This window comes from Galleria mellonella, unplaced genomic scaffold (assembly GCF_026898425.1).
Source record: "Galleria mellonella isolate WM207_F2 unplaced genomic scaffold, CSIRO_AGI_GalMel_v1 utg172, whole genome shotgun sequence".
Lineage (NCBI taxonomy): Eukaryota > Metazoa > Arthropoda > Insecta > Lepidoptera > Pyralidae > Galleria > Galleria mellonella.
This window is the reverse complement of record NW_026442015.1, coordinates 6,159,371-6,177,002: the sequence shown is the minus strand read 5'-3', so window position 1 is coordinate 6,177,002 and position 17,632 is coordinate 6,159,371. Positions and strand designations below refer to the sequence as shown.

Genomic DNA, 17,632 nt, shown 5'->3' with positions numbered 1-17,632 from the left:
GCCCTTAACCTATACGAAGAAGAAGTTGACCGTAAATGACCATAGGTATTTTTACAATGACAGTTGTTTAATCTGTGAACCGTTGACATATGACAGTTGAGGTCATTGATGTTTTTTGACGACAATTTGATTTTATTGGATTGGTCGTAAAATTAGTAAATAAATTTGTATTTCTCCTTAATTTGCTCGTCTCACGTCGTTTTGTATTTATTTTTATTTGTTTGTTACCTTACATCTTTGTTGCATTCTCCTATATTGTAGCTAAAAGTATTTTTAATTTAAAAGAATTCCATTCCATTCAGGAAATGGACGTGCGTGTGGCCGAGCTGAGTCATAATTTTAATCAACGCCCTAATGAGTCTCTTTAATGAAGTGTTGTTTAAATAAAAAGTTCATTATTAATTAACTGCTAAATAATAAAACCTACTTTAAAATCCTGAGACAATGGCGTTGAGCGCCGTCGCCGAGGAATACTTTCGCAATCTGAATCCTATCGCTACTAAAATACATGAAGATATCGTTGAAGCGAAAACTTCCTATGAAAATATATGGGAAACGTTAACCGAGAAGGAAAAGGTTTGTGTCAATATACTGGTAATTATTTTAAAAACTGTGAGTATTATGTAGTATGAAGTTAATTCATCCTTACTGTCCAGACATGTGGTGGCGTGGTGAGTCGGGGTATTGAGTTCCCTAAAATATGATTGAATATAATCATGGCTGGCTCATCCTTCATACTCGTGAATTTACAAGAAACAGAGAAATAACACCTGAGTGCTCAGGAATGGCAACGCATGGGGGGTATCATGGGCGAAACAGTATACTCTGTTATGTCCATGGTATTGCTCATGTTTATAGGCGACAGTTACCACTTTCCATCAGGTGGGCCGCTAGCTTGTTTGTCATTCTAAGTTGTATAAAAAAAAACACTTTCCATCAGTTGGGCCGTCAGCTTGTTTGCCATTCCAAGTTGAATAAAAAAAAAACTAAAATTCATAATTTATATTATTAAATTAAAAAAAAAGCAACAATTGAGTTTCCCGCCCATTCTTCTCAGCTGAAATGGCATTCCAAATGGTGGGAAAATAATGTAGAAATGATTATTCAAAATGCTTATATCTATATTTACTTGTATAAAAGTATTTTGTTCTTATAATTTTAGGATTTTTCACATACATTTGTATCTTGTATATGTATTTGACTTGCTTAGTGTGTTATAGGTTATAATCACTACACTATTATAATGTAAGCTAAGGTTAATTAATAATACTGTTATGCAAGATCTAGATATACAGTCCTTAATTGTTTGTGGTGAGAAATAATAATAAATTAATAAAATAAATACTGTTAGAATTTTCAATCTGCTTCAAAGTACTCTACACCTCTAACTGGCCACAACCTAATGTTTCTAAATATTACTACTCTATGATTTGCTATTTAAAACTGTTAGACAACAATAAATCTATACTGTAATTGATACAGGATTTATGAGTTTCATTTTGTTGAAAATTAGCTAAAACTTTAATTAACTTAAATTTCTAGGTGGAAATAATAAATGAATCCATAATAAAGCCGGAGATTGCCCTCAAATATGCTCTACTGGACACATTAGAGTTTGATTTGAATGATCCACCAGTCAGGAAAGATGACCTCATGTCATTTTTTGGTAAAGAGCACGGACAACGACTGATACAGGATGAAAATACATCATATAGGTAAGTGTAATATTTTTTAGGGATTACATAGATAGATCATTCATAGCCCTACAACTACCTGCAATGCCGCTGGTGTTGTGGGTGATCATGGGCGGCGGTAGTCACTTACCATCAGGTGAGCCGCATGCTCGTATGCCCCCTGTGTTGTAAAAAAAAAAAAAAACCTCTTTCAAGAACAGGTTGAAGTTACATTTTCTTTCCCTTGAGTCATAATCTTAATTTTTCATTTTTATAATTGAACTGTCAAACCTTAAAATCATTTAACTAAATTTCTATTGTAGGTAGTATATTCATTTATTTTAACATCTATTGTAAGTAGGTATTATATTTATTTATAGTATATCTATTTATGTAATATTTTATTATATATATTAATAATTTATTGAATATTTGATTATGTACTCTAAATATTAATAGTTGTACCATGTCAGCTACATGCTAACAACATGCTTTCTAACTGCATTGGGTTGACTGGAAGAGATCTCAGTCAGAGATAAGTTCACCTTTGCTCACAATATTTATAAATGCATTAACAATATAATTTACAAGTGCAATAAAAAATATATATCATTAGAAGTCTTGTATTCAAGAAGTAACAAACTGAATTCATGCTCATAGTCTTCAGCTACACACAGTATGTTTAACAACTTATCTTCAATACTCAGACTACAGAATGGGGTACTTCAATAAGGGCATATCAAAGTTTCTTAAGGATCGGCAATGTGCACATGGCATCCCTGGTGGTGCAGGTGTCCATAGGTTACATTAACCCTGTTTACCATCAGACGGGCCGTAAGCTTGTTTGCCACCATAGTTATATAAAAAAAATGCTAAGTGTGCTTCAAGTTATGCATATTTTATATTATAAGGAAATGTAAGTAAAAATTCAAAGAAGCCTATGCATTGTATTTGAAATAAGCCCGGAAGATATAAATAAACTATATTATTGATCCCCAGTTATAAAATTAATTTAACATTCTCCATTATAATTGAGTAGGTATTAAATAATAATCATAAAGCCTTCATTGCTGGAACTATTACATTCTTTTTTTTCCCTTAACCCTACAAATACTAATCTACATATCCAGCTTACTCTTTGATATAGACCTCCTTAAGATCCTTCTTTTTTCCTCTATCTTTCATTAACCTGTACCATAATTTTCCTGCTGTTCTTTTTATATTCTCCTTTCATCCTTTTTTCTGGCATCCTTTCTTTTGTGTACCATATCTTGAATACCAGTCTATGACTGATTTGTCCATGTATTATTTTTTTACTTTATAATATGTATCATGAGTAGGTATTAGCACAACTTTAAGACATATGTATGTACCGTTATTTTTTTTTATTAGAATAGATCAAGGAATCGAGATATGCTTTGTGAGGATAAAGAGAAAAAAGTGAACAGGCCATAGTACAAAATTTACAAAAAAAAATTAAATAAAAAAAATCTACTGATTCAATAGTATAAGATGTATTATTATAGAAATAATCATATTTTTCAAATTATTTAATTATTTTTAACTACCTCATGAGCACAGTCACTTATCTGTAATTATATCTTGTTTTAGGGACGAACACTCAGCCCCTTTCATCTATCAAACCAAAAGTCAACTCGATCTTTGCGTTTTGAGCGAACATCGCTCATCAAAGGACATTAAACCTACATCACCATTGCCTGTTATGTCCGAACTGGCAATGTCTCATTCCAAAGTGGTGTCGGAACTGAAAAACGCGTTAAAATCACACGATGTACTAAAGAATTACAAAGAACAAGACAGTGGGATTACATCGCCAGGTTTTATAAGTAAATTCATAGGAAACTTCAAGAGCAGAGATGAGGAGAAAGAATGTTTGGTGCCTTCGGAAGTGCAGACCCAGATAGTGGCTTCATCAGACAATTTCTTTAGAACAAACTTCAAAAGTCCATCGAGCAATGTGAAGTTTGATAAGGACTACAGGAGCAGCGTTATTAAGTCTAACAGTGGTGAGTATTGTCGATTTTTAATCAACTTCGTGGAAGTAGCAGGTTCAGTTTGTTTGTGTTTTTCACTGTAACTGTCTTTATGATAATATAATATTTCTAAATGCTCCTAAGATGGATACAATCATTATTCAATGTATGGCATATACATTTTAAATCTACAGTATTTTTAATTATATAAACGTTTCTGCAAGCAATTATTTCTTATTTATATTTACCAAAGAGAGGCTTTGTATAAAAGTCGTTTGCTTCGCCACCTCTGTCCCATTCATGTTTCTACTGTGAAGCAGTTGTGTTTGCATGACTGTGTTTTGGTTTGAAATGTGGGATATGGCAGTGAATTTACAGGATACAGAGGAATAAGACCTGAGTCCTCAGAAATGGCAATGCATGGGAGGTATGGCCAAAACAGTATACTAGTATACAGTGGGCTAACTGGCCTGTTTTCATTCTCATCTTTCACCCTTCACTAGTGTTCCGCCAGCGTATCCCATTAGCGCAGGCGGAGTTACCGTTACCATACCATTTTCATCCATAAAAAAAAACCCTATAAGGGACCTAGCGAGAAGATAGCTAAATAATACACATAACAAAACGTGTCTCAATCAATACAGAACGTGCTATATCACTTTGATTACAACTATTGTTTTAATTAGTCACGTATTTAGTACATTTAAGGTAAATATCGGTAATACAATAGATTATGGTCATAGCTCATGCAAGCTTAGGACCGATTAATTTATTGAACATATATTAATCATAATATTTTTTTTTATACAACTTAGAATGGCAAACAAGCTGACGGTCCACCTGATGGAAAGTGGTCACCGTCACCTATACACATGAGCAGTACCATGGACGTAACAGAGTATACTGTAATTGTTGTTTATTATTAAAAGTAGACATAGGTAATGTTGATACCGGAAGGTGGAGGAATTGTTAGTAATGGGGTATAATACCCCCATTACTAGCAATATACCCAACCAGGTCGAGCTCCCTATGGTCCCCCCTAGAAACCATCGTGTTGAATTCCAAGTGTATTCATCACGATGGGCTGACTGACCTGCTTTCATCCTCACCTGTTAACTCTCACTGGTGCCCCACTAGCGTATACCGTTAGCGCAGGTGGGGTTACCATTACATTTTTTTTTTAATTGATGATAATGGAATGGTAAAACTCGCGCTATCGGTATACACCGGCGGGGCATCAGTGAAGGATGATAGGTGAGAATGAAGTAGGTCAGTTAGCCCATCGTGACAAATTCAACTAGAATTGTTCACAATGGTTTCCAGGGGGAACCACGTGGAGGTCGACCTAATAAGGCATATTGCTAACAATGGGGCTGTCAAACTCCATTACTAACAATCCCTTTCCCCCCGTTACCATTACATTATCATTCATTAAAAAAAAAAGCGTTATCACTTTAAGAGTCATTATTGTATGTACATAGTTGATACAGCCAGTCTCGCAACAACTCACTTTATGAATAATTCAACGATATGTCAATTGCAGTAATACACATACATATAGTCATGTCTCACTCACAGATATACAAAGGAAGTGGACTTGTTTATAATGCTTACTAGTAATTATTTGTGACTTTTTTAAGCAACTTTCAAAAATAGAGGTGTTCAGACCAGACAGATTACCAGAGGGAGACTTTGTACAAAAGTCGATTGCTTGGGTACCTCTGTCCCATTCGTGTTTCAACCGTGAAGCAGTTGTGTTTGCATGGTTGTGTTTCGGTTTGAAGGGTGGGATATGGCGTCAATTTACAGGGTACAGAGGAATAACAACTGAGTCCTCAGGAGTGGCAACGCATGGGGGGTATCATGGGCGAAACAGCTCATCAGCTCATGTCTATAGGCGACGGTTACCACTTTCCATCAAGTGGACCGTCAGCTTGTTTGCCATTCTAAGTGGTATAAAAAAAAGTTCAATATGCCTATAATATTATGTAGGTATCATACACAATTATATGGCCAGTTCTGAACTGAACCGATTTTGATGGTTCTTTTTTATGTAAATAGGGTTTACTCTCTTGTTGGTCTTATTTTAGTTTTGTGAGCGTGACACCTTTAAAGTCGCAGTCCAACAGGAAATTATTAGTATTTTTTCAAGCGAGTGAATTTAAATATTATTTCCAAAGAAACATACTTTTTTATGCAACATAGAATGGCAAATAAACTGATGGCCCACCTGATAGAAAATGCTGACCGTCTACGGACATGAATAGTACCATATCACATAACAATTTTCGCCCATGATACCCTTTAACCACGGGCGGACTAACGGGTGGCGGGAGGGGCGGCCCACCCGGACCTATGGTCCTGGGGGCACTCCATTTTCCTCATTCATATATCCATAAGAGGAGTTTTGCCTGTAGTTATCACGCTTTTTAAACGGGTTAGCGACCGCAGTTAAGCTTTTAGTGATGTTTTAATGTTAAGATCGGTTCAATTGTTTAGTTTTTAAATCAAAATAAGTATATACGATTGAAGCTTTTTGTGATACAAAAACTTAATTATTGTATTAAATTTAAAATTAGTTTAACATTATTTCATCTATTATTCCAGATCTATCAGAAGAGAATCGCGGTCTCTTGTCATCAAGCCAGGCATCCTCTGGAACTGAATTCCAATCAACGGAAACATTGACCGACAGCGCACTACCAAAAACAGGTTATGACTTTTTAGACAACTGGTAAATATTGAAACATTTGCACCCGACGTTGGTGCAATCGGCGTATTAAAATCTCAGCTACGGTCGGAAACTTGTCATATTATTTTGTTAAGTTACGTGTCACATATATTAAGTTACATATTTAATTTTCAATTGTGAAAACGCAAAAATCTCGAATTTATATAAAGCAGGTTGTTTCGCATGGTTCCCTATGGGGTTCTCCGCTAAATAATAAGTTATATAGGTGATATTGTAATAAGGAATCTCTTTTTATTGTCAAAATAGATTTTAATGTTATATAATGGAATTGAAACCACGCCTGGGCTATAAGTATACACTGGTGGGGCAACAGTGAGACAAGATTAAACCACGATGGTTTCCAAAGGGGGACCGCTTGGAGTCGATCTGATAGGGTATTGATTTACTACTAACAGTATGTTGCTAGTTGGGATTGTTAGTCCCCATTGCTAACAATTCCTTTTCTCTCTTCAATGTTGTGGTATATCTATTCCTAAAAAATTGATAGTACAGTTCTTAATGAGTACAGATTGTGAAATAGTTCGTGGGTCATTATAAAAGATAATAACAAATTGCAGATAGGTGTACTAGCCACAGATTAGCTAACAGATGTTTTTATAAATCAAGGCAAGGCACTGTTGCATCGTTACGGTGTAACAGAAAAGCTAAATGTACCATATATATAACTTTAATTTCCAATATCGTTGTCAAAAATTAAGTTTTCATATTTTAGTTTACATACAATGGGGTCGACTCTGAGGCGCTAATCTTTCGACGTATTTCTAAAATTTAAATTACAATTTGATATGTCAGCGAAGTCTTTAAAGCTCAATATACATTAAATGTTCAATACATTTAGTAAAAAATATTATAAACTTAGTTTATAATGGATTATAAAGTGCTTTCAAGAAACTGTCAAATTGAAATTTTTTTTTGATGGTTGAAAATAGTATGGTAATCTCGCTTGCGCTAACGGCATACACCGGCGGAGCACCAGTGAGGGGTGATAGATGAGAATGAAAACAGGCCAGTTAGTCCATCATGATGAATTCATCAGGAATTAACCATGATAGTTTCCAGGGGGAATCGCGAGGAGGTCGACCTGGTTGGTAAATTGAAGTATTAATTTTAGAGATGTAATTAGAAAATGGCGCTTCAAAATCTACCACATTTTGATCAGTATCTGCTTTACGGGGAAAGTAGGATCGGGTATTAGGATCCATGCATTAATATCATTTGCGCAGTGCTGCTAGACGGGAGTACATCAACCAGCAGTCGGTAAACATGGCGCCCCCGGGGGTGACAAAAGGCTAAAGCCGGCCCTGGTTTTAGTTTTCCTATCACCTGTATCGTGGCGACACTACCATGTCATGCTACGCTATTACAAAAACGCTTAATTACGCCGTGAAAGTGGCAGAATAGTTTGTATGAAAATTGCGTGTGATTTTCAATGTTCAATGAACTCACGGTAGGTTGAAACTGCGCTAGTAGACGATTCCTATGTAATGATATAAGCGAGTCGGCACTCGGCGCGCGTTCACGAGAAACTAATTCTATTGAATGTAAACTGTGTATTAATTTTATTGGTTAAAATCTTATATTAAAATAGAAACTATTGTAGTATTTTAATGTAATAACTACCGATTTAATTTACGTGTAATTAGATCGAAAAGACTCGACTAGTTTCGGAACCAATCCGCGATCCTTAGTCATGATAATTTTTATAGGGTACAGAGGAATAACACCTAAGTCCTCAGGAATGGCAACGCATGGGGGGTATCATGAACGAAACAGTATGTGTGTGTACTGTTATGTCCGTGGTACTGCTCATGTCTATAGGCGACGGTTACCACTTTCCATTATGTGGGCCGTCAGCTTGATTGCCATTCTAAGTCGTATAAAAAAAAATGAGCGATTTACCGTGTCAGACTCGTGCTCGCGTCACAGTCGCGCATGACTAAGGATCACGGATTGATTTCGAAACCAGTCGAGCTTTGTCAATCAACACCTTTTCTTTTGACAATGCAACACCTTTTCTACAATGTTTCTAGCAAATAAATTTCATTTCATTTAAAAAAAAATCTAATTATACTTAAATTAAACAGGTAATTATTGTATTATTGTTGTTTTGCCTTGTGTTAATTTTTTAACGATATCTATACACATTCACAGCGGGAATTTTGTGAACTTACTGTGTTTGTCGTTCCCGACAATTGTCTGGACTTCATTCGCAAAATCTTCAGAGAGGCGTATAGCGTTGTATCAGTGTCTCGCCTCGCATTCTTGTATAAGAGAGTCATAAGTTCATAAAATTCCCGTTATGCATGTGTATATATTATTGCAGTATTTGTCTTGTATTCACTCTTGCGCCAACCCGCCCACTTCTATCTGTTCTCCTTTAACCAAAAGTTGTCTGTAAGAGATTGCCCTAGCGATAAGACCGCCTTTTGTACCTTTATGTGTATATTTCAATCTGTATTCATGTTACTGTATTTCACTTGAATTAATCACTTGTCATTGTATATTTTTATTTATGGTGCAATAAAGAATTAAATAAATAAATAAATATAATCCGCACCAATTTAAGGCAAATGTGAATAGGTTATTCCGTTGCCCGCGAGCGCCATCTTAGGCCAGATCATTGCTTTTTAACAGGTGAGAGACGTAATCAATCGCTGGAGTCTTCAATAATAATAAAAAAAAAATGTATACTAATTGTGTGATTGTTTATGGTTGGTTGCTTTTGTTCTGTGTATTTATTAAATGGTGTAACATCCAATTATCGATCGATTAAGTTAATGAAACTTTAGTATTAGTTTTTTTTGCCAAAAATCAAATATATTTGTCGGTTCCTTTTGTGATAATAGTAAATCTCATGTTGGAAGACTGCTTTTGTATTTTCTTATACTTATAAAAATCAATTTGTAAGCTAATTAGAAATGATTTGCTACCATAATTATCGTAGAGTTCGAAGTAATAAAGACTTTGTATCTCATAATTGGTTTTGATTGAAAACCCAAGTGTTTCTCAATAAATACACTGTAAGTACATTATTTTATTGATAAAGAATCGTAGTTCAAGTTTTAAGAACATTTTTGGAAATATGAAGATAACATTTTTAATTAAAAAAAATGACGTTTAGCATTACGAAAATGCTTATAATTCCGAATAATGATTTTATAATTATATTAAATCCAAAGTTTACGAATTGTCAACGCTCCTTTAATGGCATTATAGTAAACGACTTAGATAGTAGAAGTAACGGATTTGTACTCTATCTGAGGTATCTTTTATATGTACTTGCGATTTTTTTTTTGTTTTTATACAACGAACAGAAATTTGCATGCATTTATGTATTTCAATGTAAATTGTAAGATGTATTAGTTAACCAAATATAGTTTTATTGTATATATATATATATTTTTTCATTTATTCTTTACAACCTATCCGTCATGTGTATTTAAAGGGGGTGAGGGGGCGTGACTTCCTGTAACACATTTTTAGTCAGTGACTACACCCACCAGAGAGAAGCAGGTAATATGGTCCAAACGTGATGGTTGCCATCACAGCAATTTATACAGTGTTGGCGATTGACAGCCACAAATGTATCTCTTCACGTCCCGTTCTTCAAATGCCGCAGAATTATAGGTAAGAGGAAACGTGTCCAGGAAGAGAATCCTTATTGTATATATTTTTATTTTTTTAATTCCATACACTACTCCGTTGGATTTTAAATCACATTTATTTGAATTTTTCAAATAAAACAATGTTATTTTATTAACAGTTTATTATAACAGATCGAAAAACATTAAAAAAAAAACCATTTTCTGAAAAATTACACTTAAAATTAACAATGTAACGATTTTTTTTTGACACACATTATCAAGGATCAGACTGCATCGTAGGACATTGTAAGAAATATTTTTATATATTCATATATATTATTTAAGCGTACGGTTTGGTCAGCCGTAATCAGCGCTTTATTTGAAAGACTTGGTTCTATTTTTTATATATTTAATAACCAGTGATGATCATGCCCTTCTCGACGGTGTCGGCCTTTTCCTTGCCAGTCAGCAGCTCGATCAGCTTCAGCCCAAACCAGTACGCTGTACCGGGGCCCTGGAATCGTTAGTAAAAGTATAAATGAGTCATCTGACAAAAAGAATCCTGATTGTAGAAAAACATTCTGACACAAAAGTTCTTACATTCTCCTGTACCACCCAGTTTTTTTTTTTTTTTTATACAACTTAGAATGGCAAACAAGCTAACTGCCCACCTGATGGAAAGTCGTAACCGTCGCCTATAGACATAAGCAGTACCATGGACGTAACAGAGTATACTGTTTCGCCCATGATACCCCCCATGCATTGCCATTCCTGAGGACTCATGTGTTATTCCTCTGTACTCAGTAAATTTACGCCATATCCCACCCTTCAAACCGAAACACAGCCATACAAACACAACTGCTTCACGGTTGAAACACGAATGGGACAGAGGTACCCAAGCAATCGACTTTTGTACAAAGTCTCTCTCTGGTAAAGTTTTGAGCATTTTATGTGGTGTCTTTTTTAATTTTTTATACAGAATGTCCATGGTACCTCTCATGTATTGCCATTCTTGAGAGCTAGGGTGTTATGGCTCTGTACTCTAATTCCATTGTCATTTTCTATGCTCAAAAACTGAAACTATACAAGAACCCCATTCTGACATTTTTTATCTAATACCTTTAAATGAGCAATTGCTTACAGTCCTACAACTGATTGCAAGTTGGATAAATCCTAATAAGAAAAAAAAAACAATAATTAATATAACATAATAATTAATATTAAGGATTCTTGTCTTCTAACATATGCATGCCAAACATGGATCTACACTGAAAAAATAAAAGACACTCCTATCATGTCAGCATGCGATAGAAAGAAGTATCTTAAAGCTAAGAAGAATACAGAAAACAAGAAAGGAAGTTTAGGAAGAAAACCAAAATAACAGATGATCTTCAGTACAGTATGAAATACAAGTCGAGATGGGCAGGCCATATAGAGATGTACAAAGATAAAAAGTGGTCTCTTCAAACGACAAAATGGCGAGGTCCAGCAGGAAAAAAGTGGACAAATATTGCTATAGATAAGAAGTGGAAAAAGATGGAGGATTTTACCATTGGGGACCACTGAAGTGGAGAAAAAGCTATAACAATAACATTATAAGTATTTATATCAACTTTATTGACACAATAATTAGACGAGCAACCCCATAGTTGAAAAATAGGCCCTGTTAGAGAGTGCAGGCTTATTTTTAATTTGATTTCTTCCAGTTAACTCTATAATATTGACAGTTAGTTTAGTTTAGTTAGTTTTAGTTTGCTTGAATCAAAATTAGAAATAATTTTGATTCAAGCAAACTAAATTAAATAGTAATATTTTAAGAAATCTATTATTCTATTCGGAATAGATATAGGAGATTAATACCTTAACTGGGGGAGAAATGGATTGATAGTAATGGGGGCAAATAAGTACCATTATTAGCCCTGTCAGGTCGACCTCCACGTGGTTACCCCTGAAAACCATTGTGGCTAATTCTAGTTGAATTCGTCAGGACGGACTAACTGACCTGTTTTCATCCTCATCAGTCATCTATCACTGGTGCCTTGCTAGCGTATCCCGATAGCGCGGGCGGGGTTACCATTCCAATATCATCCATTAAAAAAAAACTCACCCTGCTGGTCACAATGTTGCCGTCGACGACCACCCGCTCGCCCTCCACGTACTGGTAGCCGCCGGCCGCCCCGGCAATCTTGTCCTTGGTTGTGGGGTATGACGTCACGCGCTTGCCTTGCGCCACCCCGTGGGCAACGAACGCGGTCGGCGCTGGAAACAAATAATAATGTTATGTCCATGGTACTGCTCATATCTATAGTCGACAGTTACCACTTTCCATCAGGTGGGCCGTCAGCTTGCCTTTGCCATTATAAGTTGTATAAAAAAAATTAGCCTTTAGAGTCACTTGATTAAGAAAAACAAACATCATCCTCTGTCGCCTGTCAAATTGTTTTAACCAACTTAAAAAAGGTTAAATTGTATTTTTTTATGTTAACCTAGCATTTGCTCGCAATTTCATATACATTCATACTACTTCTATATGCCTTATTATTTAAGTTAGACTTACAGGATTGTAACTACAAAAACCAGGGGGGAAAGGGATTGTTAGTAATGAAGACTGAGAATCCCATTGTTAGCAAATACCCAACCAGGTCGACCTCCTCGCGGCTCCCCCTGGAAACTATCATGATTAATTCCAGATGAATTCATCATGATGGGCTATTTGGCCTGATTTCATCCTCATCGATCACCATTCACTGGTGCCCTGCCAGCGTATCCTGTTAGCGCAAATGGGCTTTCCATTTTCATAAAAAAAAAAAACTATAAAAACCATATCCAATTTGGCGCAATAGTTTTTGCGTCATGCCCGAACAAAGATATAAACAGATGAAAAATCATTGTTCTAGCTTCTATTGCTCTCTATTGTAACTCTGCCTACATAAGAATGATGAAGTTTGGTCAGCTGGTCTATGTCAAATTCACAAGAAATTTAAAAAGATGGTCTCCAAGAACAACCGGACAGAGGTCTACCTAATATAGAGTACATTGCTAGCAATGGAGCTGCCCCCAATATCAACAATACCCTTATGTTCCAATCAGTGCCTAGTTATGCTAAAATTACAAACATGTTAATGCAAAACTATTGGCCAACACTCACCAGCGCAAATAGCGGCAACAATTTTGCCAGCCTTCTCGTGTTCTTTCAGAAGTGTACCTACGACGCTGGACTTGGAGAGCCGATCTGACCCCTCCAGGCCTCCTGGGAGAATGACCTATATCACAAATATATAAATGTTAAAGGTTTACACAGATGAAGGGTGTTTTGCCCATGGAGGGCAAATTTTATATTGTGTAAATTGCATATTTACACAAATATAATATCGTTATAGCAAAAAATTTAAACACCGAGGATTATCAATGTAACGATGTGGTTTTAAGTCTTTGACCATCTAGCCCTCCTGGGCAGAGTTGTTGATGACGCCTCCATTAATGACTAAACAAAAAACCAAGTCTGTATCCACTGGTATTGATGGGAAAAAAGACCATCAGAGATCCACACTGTCCACTTTAATGTGAAATTTGATGTGCTCCATTACTGATCGTATCTTTGCGTGATAGAATCCGAAACGAGGATATCCGCAAAAGAACCAAAATAACCGACATAGCCGGAAGGATAAGCAAGTTGAAGTGGCAATGGGCTGGACACATAGCTCGAAGAACCAACCACCGATGGGGAAGAACGGTTCTTGAGTGGTGACCACGTACGGGTAAACGCAGTGTAGGACGACCCCACTAGATGGAGTGACGATTTAAAATGCATTGCAGGGATTCAGTGGATGCAGGTTGCTCAGGACTATTCTTTATGACAGTCTATGGGGAGGCTTATGTCCAGCAGTGGACATATAATGGCTGAAATGATGATGATGATTACTGATCATATGACGCATCTCTCCCCTCAGCACCCCTGGATTTCGGTGTACCCAATCGTCTCCCAACTGTATACTGTCTGTGCAGGGGATAATTTATTTCAAACAAAAATAATAAAAGAGAAAAGAACTCACAGCATCATATTGAGGGTTTGCCGCCAATGCATCGGCCAGTGACTTGTCAGGGACTACCGTCACCTGCCTGGAGCACAACACTGGGCTGTTGCCGTCCAAACCTGCTAATGTTACAGTTACCTGCAACCAATATTATTTAAGCATTATCCAACATACACTACTTTTTTTGTGTACGAATTTCTTTTAACGACGGCAATAATAAAAAGTGCCGTGTGGTCCCGGCATAGAATGGGCTACCCCTTCCTTTCCCATGGATGTCGGAAGAGGAGACTAAGGGAATTTAACGGTCTAAGAAAAAAGTGTCACCCCTAACCGTGGTTGCCAATCCGCTTGCCAAGCATAGCATAGTAACTCCCCCCCCCCTTCCCCTTACAGTTAAGGGCTGCTAAGGGCTGACATAATGATCATATCAGCAGTTAACTATCCACTGCTGAACATAAATCTCCCCCTTAGGGGGGGTTTTGCCAGTAGTTGCCATGCTTGGCAGGCGGGTTGGCAACCGCACTTAGGTCTTGGTGATGATTTAAAAAGGATGCTGCTACTCATTCCTTGACTAATAAATTCCCTTACTCACACAACATCTGACATAATAATTAAAAATATAGAAAAGATGTGAAACTCTTAAAAGATATTTTGGAAAGGTGGGATATGGCAGCGAGTTTACAGGGCACAGAGGAATAACACCCGAGTCCTCAGAAATGCCAACGCATAGGGTTATCATGGGAGAAACAATTTACTCTGTTATGTCACTTTATCATATATGTATGTTACTTTATCACCACCAGCACCCAGTACTTCATCACCACTAATTGGTTAAACAACTGTATATGGTTGTGTACAACAACAATAATAAGAATACAAGAGAACATTACAAGGAACTTACCCCACCCCTCCGTAGCATGTCCACCGTGATGATGGTCTCCATCTCTTCAGCACCTTGGGCTAGGATCACCAGTGCAGACTTCGACATTGTTAATGTTGTAGCTATTGATCTATAATTTATTAACATAAAATATGGATATAAATTGTATATAAAATAACTATAAAATAAATAGAAAAAACAGTGATATATTACTAAGTATTTGATATGCTTCCATTCTTGTATGTGAACACACACTTAACATGGCTTCTTGGAGAAGAATTATGGAGATTACATCATACATTTTATGGTAAGGAAACACTTATTAATATCATGAATTATGAATAACAATGCAGTTGATTCTGAAGCACTAGTCTTAAAAATTAAATTTAAAATTGATGTCACATTGATATATTTTATGCTTAAATGTTTAGAACCAAAATACACTGAATTCCTAATAGATATAAAACAAAATTCTTATAAATTTATTATTATCTGTATGATGTACTGTTAATGTTTGTAATTTGTCTACTAACTTATTAAATAAATATTAACTATTAATCCAAATATTATAAAAGTGAAAATTAGTTTGTTTGTTACCTTATAGCACATTAACAGCTTAAGCAATCACTATGAAATTTGGTATACACATACTATATGGGATAGAGGGCCTACCATGAAATGTTGTCCGAAATTTCGGAGTTGGCTCCGTGTTTTGTTTGGACAAAACACAAATTTGATGTTAAAATTACATAACAAATGCCATCTGGAAATATTAAAAATGTTAAAATATCGTTCCTTTGGACTTTTATGATAGGATGTATGATGAACGAACTGTTAAACTTCATTTATTGGTCCGAACTTGGTATAAACAAAAACACGAAATTGAAAATTTGAAATTTCATGGTAGACCTGCTGGTCACATGGACAAAGACAGGAGTAAAAGGTAGTAATCCATAAAACAGTAATTCTAGGAAGCTATCAAATTAAAATAGTAAATTAAAAAAATGGTGCCTCAAATCCAGCTCATAAATTAAATCCTTGGATATTAAATTTAAGCAATAATAACTGAATATATTTTAATATAAAATATGGTGTATAGATACACCATAATTGTATATAAACATTTAATACTTTTAATTCCAATGTACATAGGTAAATATGTATGACATAACTACTTTTAAATAAGACATTATTTAAAAACCCATATTTAGCTAGACTATAGTGTGCAGGGTTTTTTATAGGTGAAAATGGTGGTATAACAATGGTGGAGCACCAGTGAGGATAAAGACAAGTCAGTTGGTTCATCATGACAAATTTAGCTAAAATTAACTAAGACAGTTTTCCAGAGGAAACTGTAAAGAGGTTTTTTTTTATGGAATGGTATGTTTGCCTGCGTTGACAGTTTACACTGTCGGGTCATCAGTGAGGGATGATAGGTGAGAATGAAAAGGCAGGTCAGTTAAGTCACTGTGATGAATATACCTGGATTCCAACACAATCATTTCCAGGGAGGACCATGTAGAGGTTTTTTTTTTTATAATACTGAGGTGGCAAACAAGCATACCGCCCCCCTGATGGTAAGTGGTTACCGTAGCCTATGAACACCTACAATACCCGAGGCATTATGCGTGCATTGTCGACCGGTTGACTTGACAGGGTATATTGCTAGCAATGAGACTGCTAGTTTGCATTACTAACAATCTCTTCCCCCCAACTGCATGGAGGTCAACTCGATGATGTAATGTGTAGAAAGCTCACTTTCAGTCTCAGTCTACTTAAATAGTATCAATGCATAGGAGGAGAATGGATCGTTAGGAATGGTGACTAAAAACGTCATTGCTAGCAATATTACTTTTTAGGTTGACTTTCCCATAGCCCTCCTAAAAACCACTGTGCTGCATATTCCAGTATATTCATCAAAATGGGCTTACTGACTTTTTACTTTCAATATCATCCGATACTGGTGCTCCAATTGTGTATACCGTAGGTGATAGGCAAGGTTACCATTTCATTATCAATTATTACAGTACCAATGCATAGTTGAAAACATAGGTACTTACATAATACTTTAGTTTTAGCTAAAGTGATCATAGTTTGCTTTAAATTTACTGCTGCGATATCAAAAGAGCAGTTTTTTGGCGATGAAAATTAAATTTAGGTTAAGTGAAAATGACGATGTAATAAAGAATCACTTTTTATATAATGGTCAGTGAATAGAGGCGGTTAGAGGCGGTTTATTACAATCTTGGAAATAATCTATTTGCTCGGAAGAGGCTCTGACATCAACAAAGACAATCACTAATTTACGCCGGCAAAATTTTCTTATAAGTTAATGTAATAAATATTAACAGTATTAGAGCGTTTCAATTTACCTTGTATTAAAAAAAAGATATTTAGAAAATCGGCTTCGGATAAAATATTTTGAAGATATTTTTCCTGGTCCAGTAAAAATAATTCTAGAAAGAAACATGAAAATTGACAAGAGCGGACAAGTCTCCAATAACAAAACATAAATATTGAAAAAAAAAACTGACAACAAACATAATGGGCACATAGATGATCAAGCAAGTACCTAAAGCAAGTTAGTACTTGCCTAATAACATCAATCCTGAATATCTACTTACCCAAATAAATAAGTAGTGCTGCTTTTAGATAAAAGATAGCTATATCTCTAAATTTCTGTTTAGCGAATTACAATAAATATTTGCTATTTCA

At 35.7% G+C, this 17,632-nt stretch overlaps 2 protein-coding genes across 3 annotated transcripts; one reads left to right on the top strand and one right to left on the bottom strand.

The window, feature by feature from the left end:
• The first annotated feature begins 89 nt into the window (after positions 1 to 89).
• Positions 90 to 9,810, top strand: LOC113510394 (uncharacterized protein C1orf198 homolog). The gene is made up of 4 exons (XM_031908222.2): positions 90 to 576; positions 1,543 to 1,715; positions 3,285 to 3,700; positions 6,275 to 9,810. The coding sequence occupies exons 1-4, from the start codon at positions 445 to 447 to the stop codon at positions 6,403 to 6,405; spliced, it is 852 nt and encodes a 283-aa protein (XP_031764082.1). The 5' UTR covers positions 90 to 444; the 3' UTR covers positions 6,406 to 9,810.
• A 396-nt stretch (positions 9,811 to 10,206) lies between these two features.
• Positions 10,207 to 17,448, bottom strand: LOC113513136 (protein dj-1beta-like). 2 transcript variants are annotated; one of them, XM_052893074.1, is made up of 6 exons: positions 16,978 to 17,125; positions 14,939 to 15,047; positions 14,056 to 14,175; positions 13,152 to 13,266; positions 12,111 to 12,262; positions 10,207 to 10,517 (listed from the first exon to the last, which is right to left on the bottom strand). In XM_052893074.1, exons 2-6 carry the CDS (start codon positions 15,023 to 15,025, stop codon positions 10,413 to 10,415), a joined length of 579 nt encoding a protein of 192 aa, XP_052749034.1. In that variant the 5' UTR covers positions 15,026 to 15,047; positions 16,978 to 17,125; the 3' UTR covers positions 10,207 to 10,412. The 2 variants fall into 2 exon arrangements, with proteins under 2 accessions (XP_052749034.1, XP_052749033.1); XM_052893073.1 differs by lacking the exon at positions 16,978 to 17,125 and adding an exon at positions 17,290 to 17,448 and having other exon boundaries at positions 10,208 to 10,517.
• Between the last annotated feature and the right edge of the window lie 184 nt (positions 17,449 to 17,632).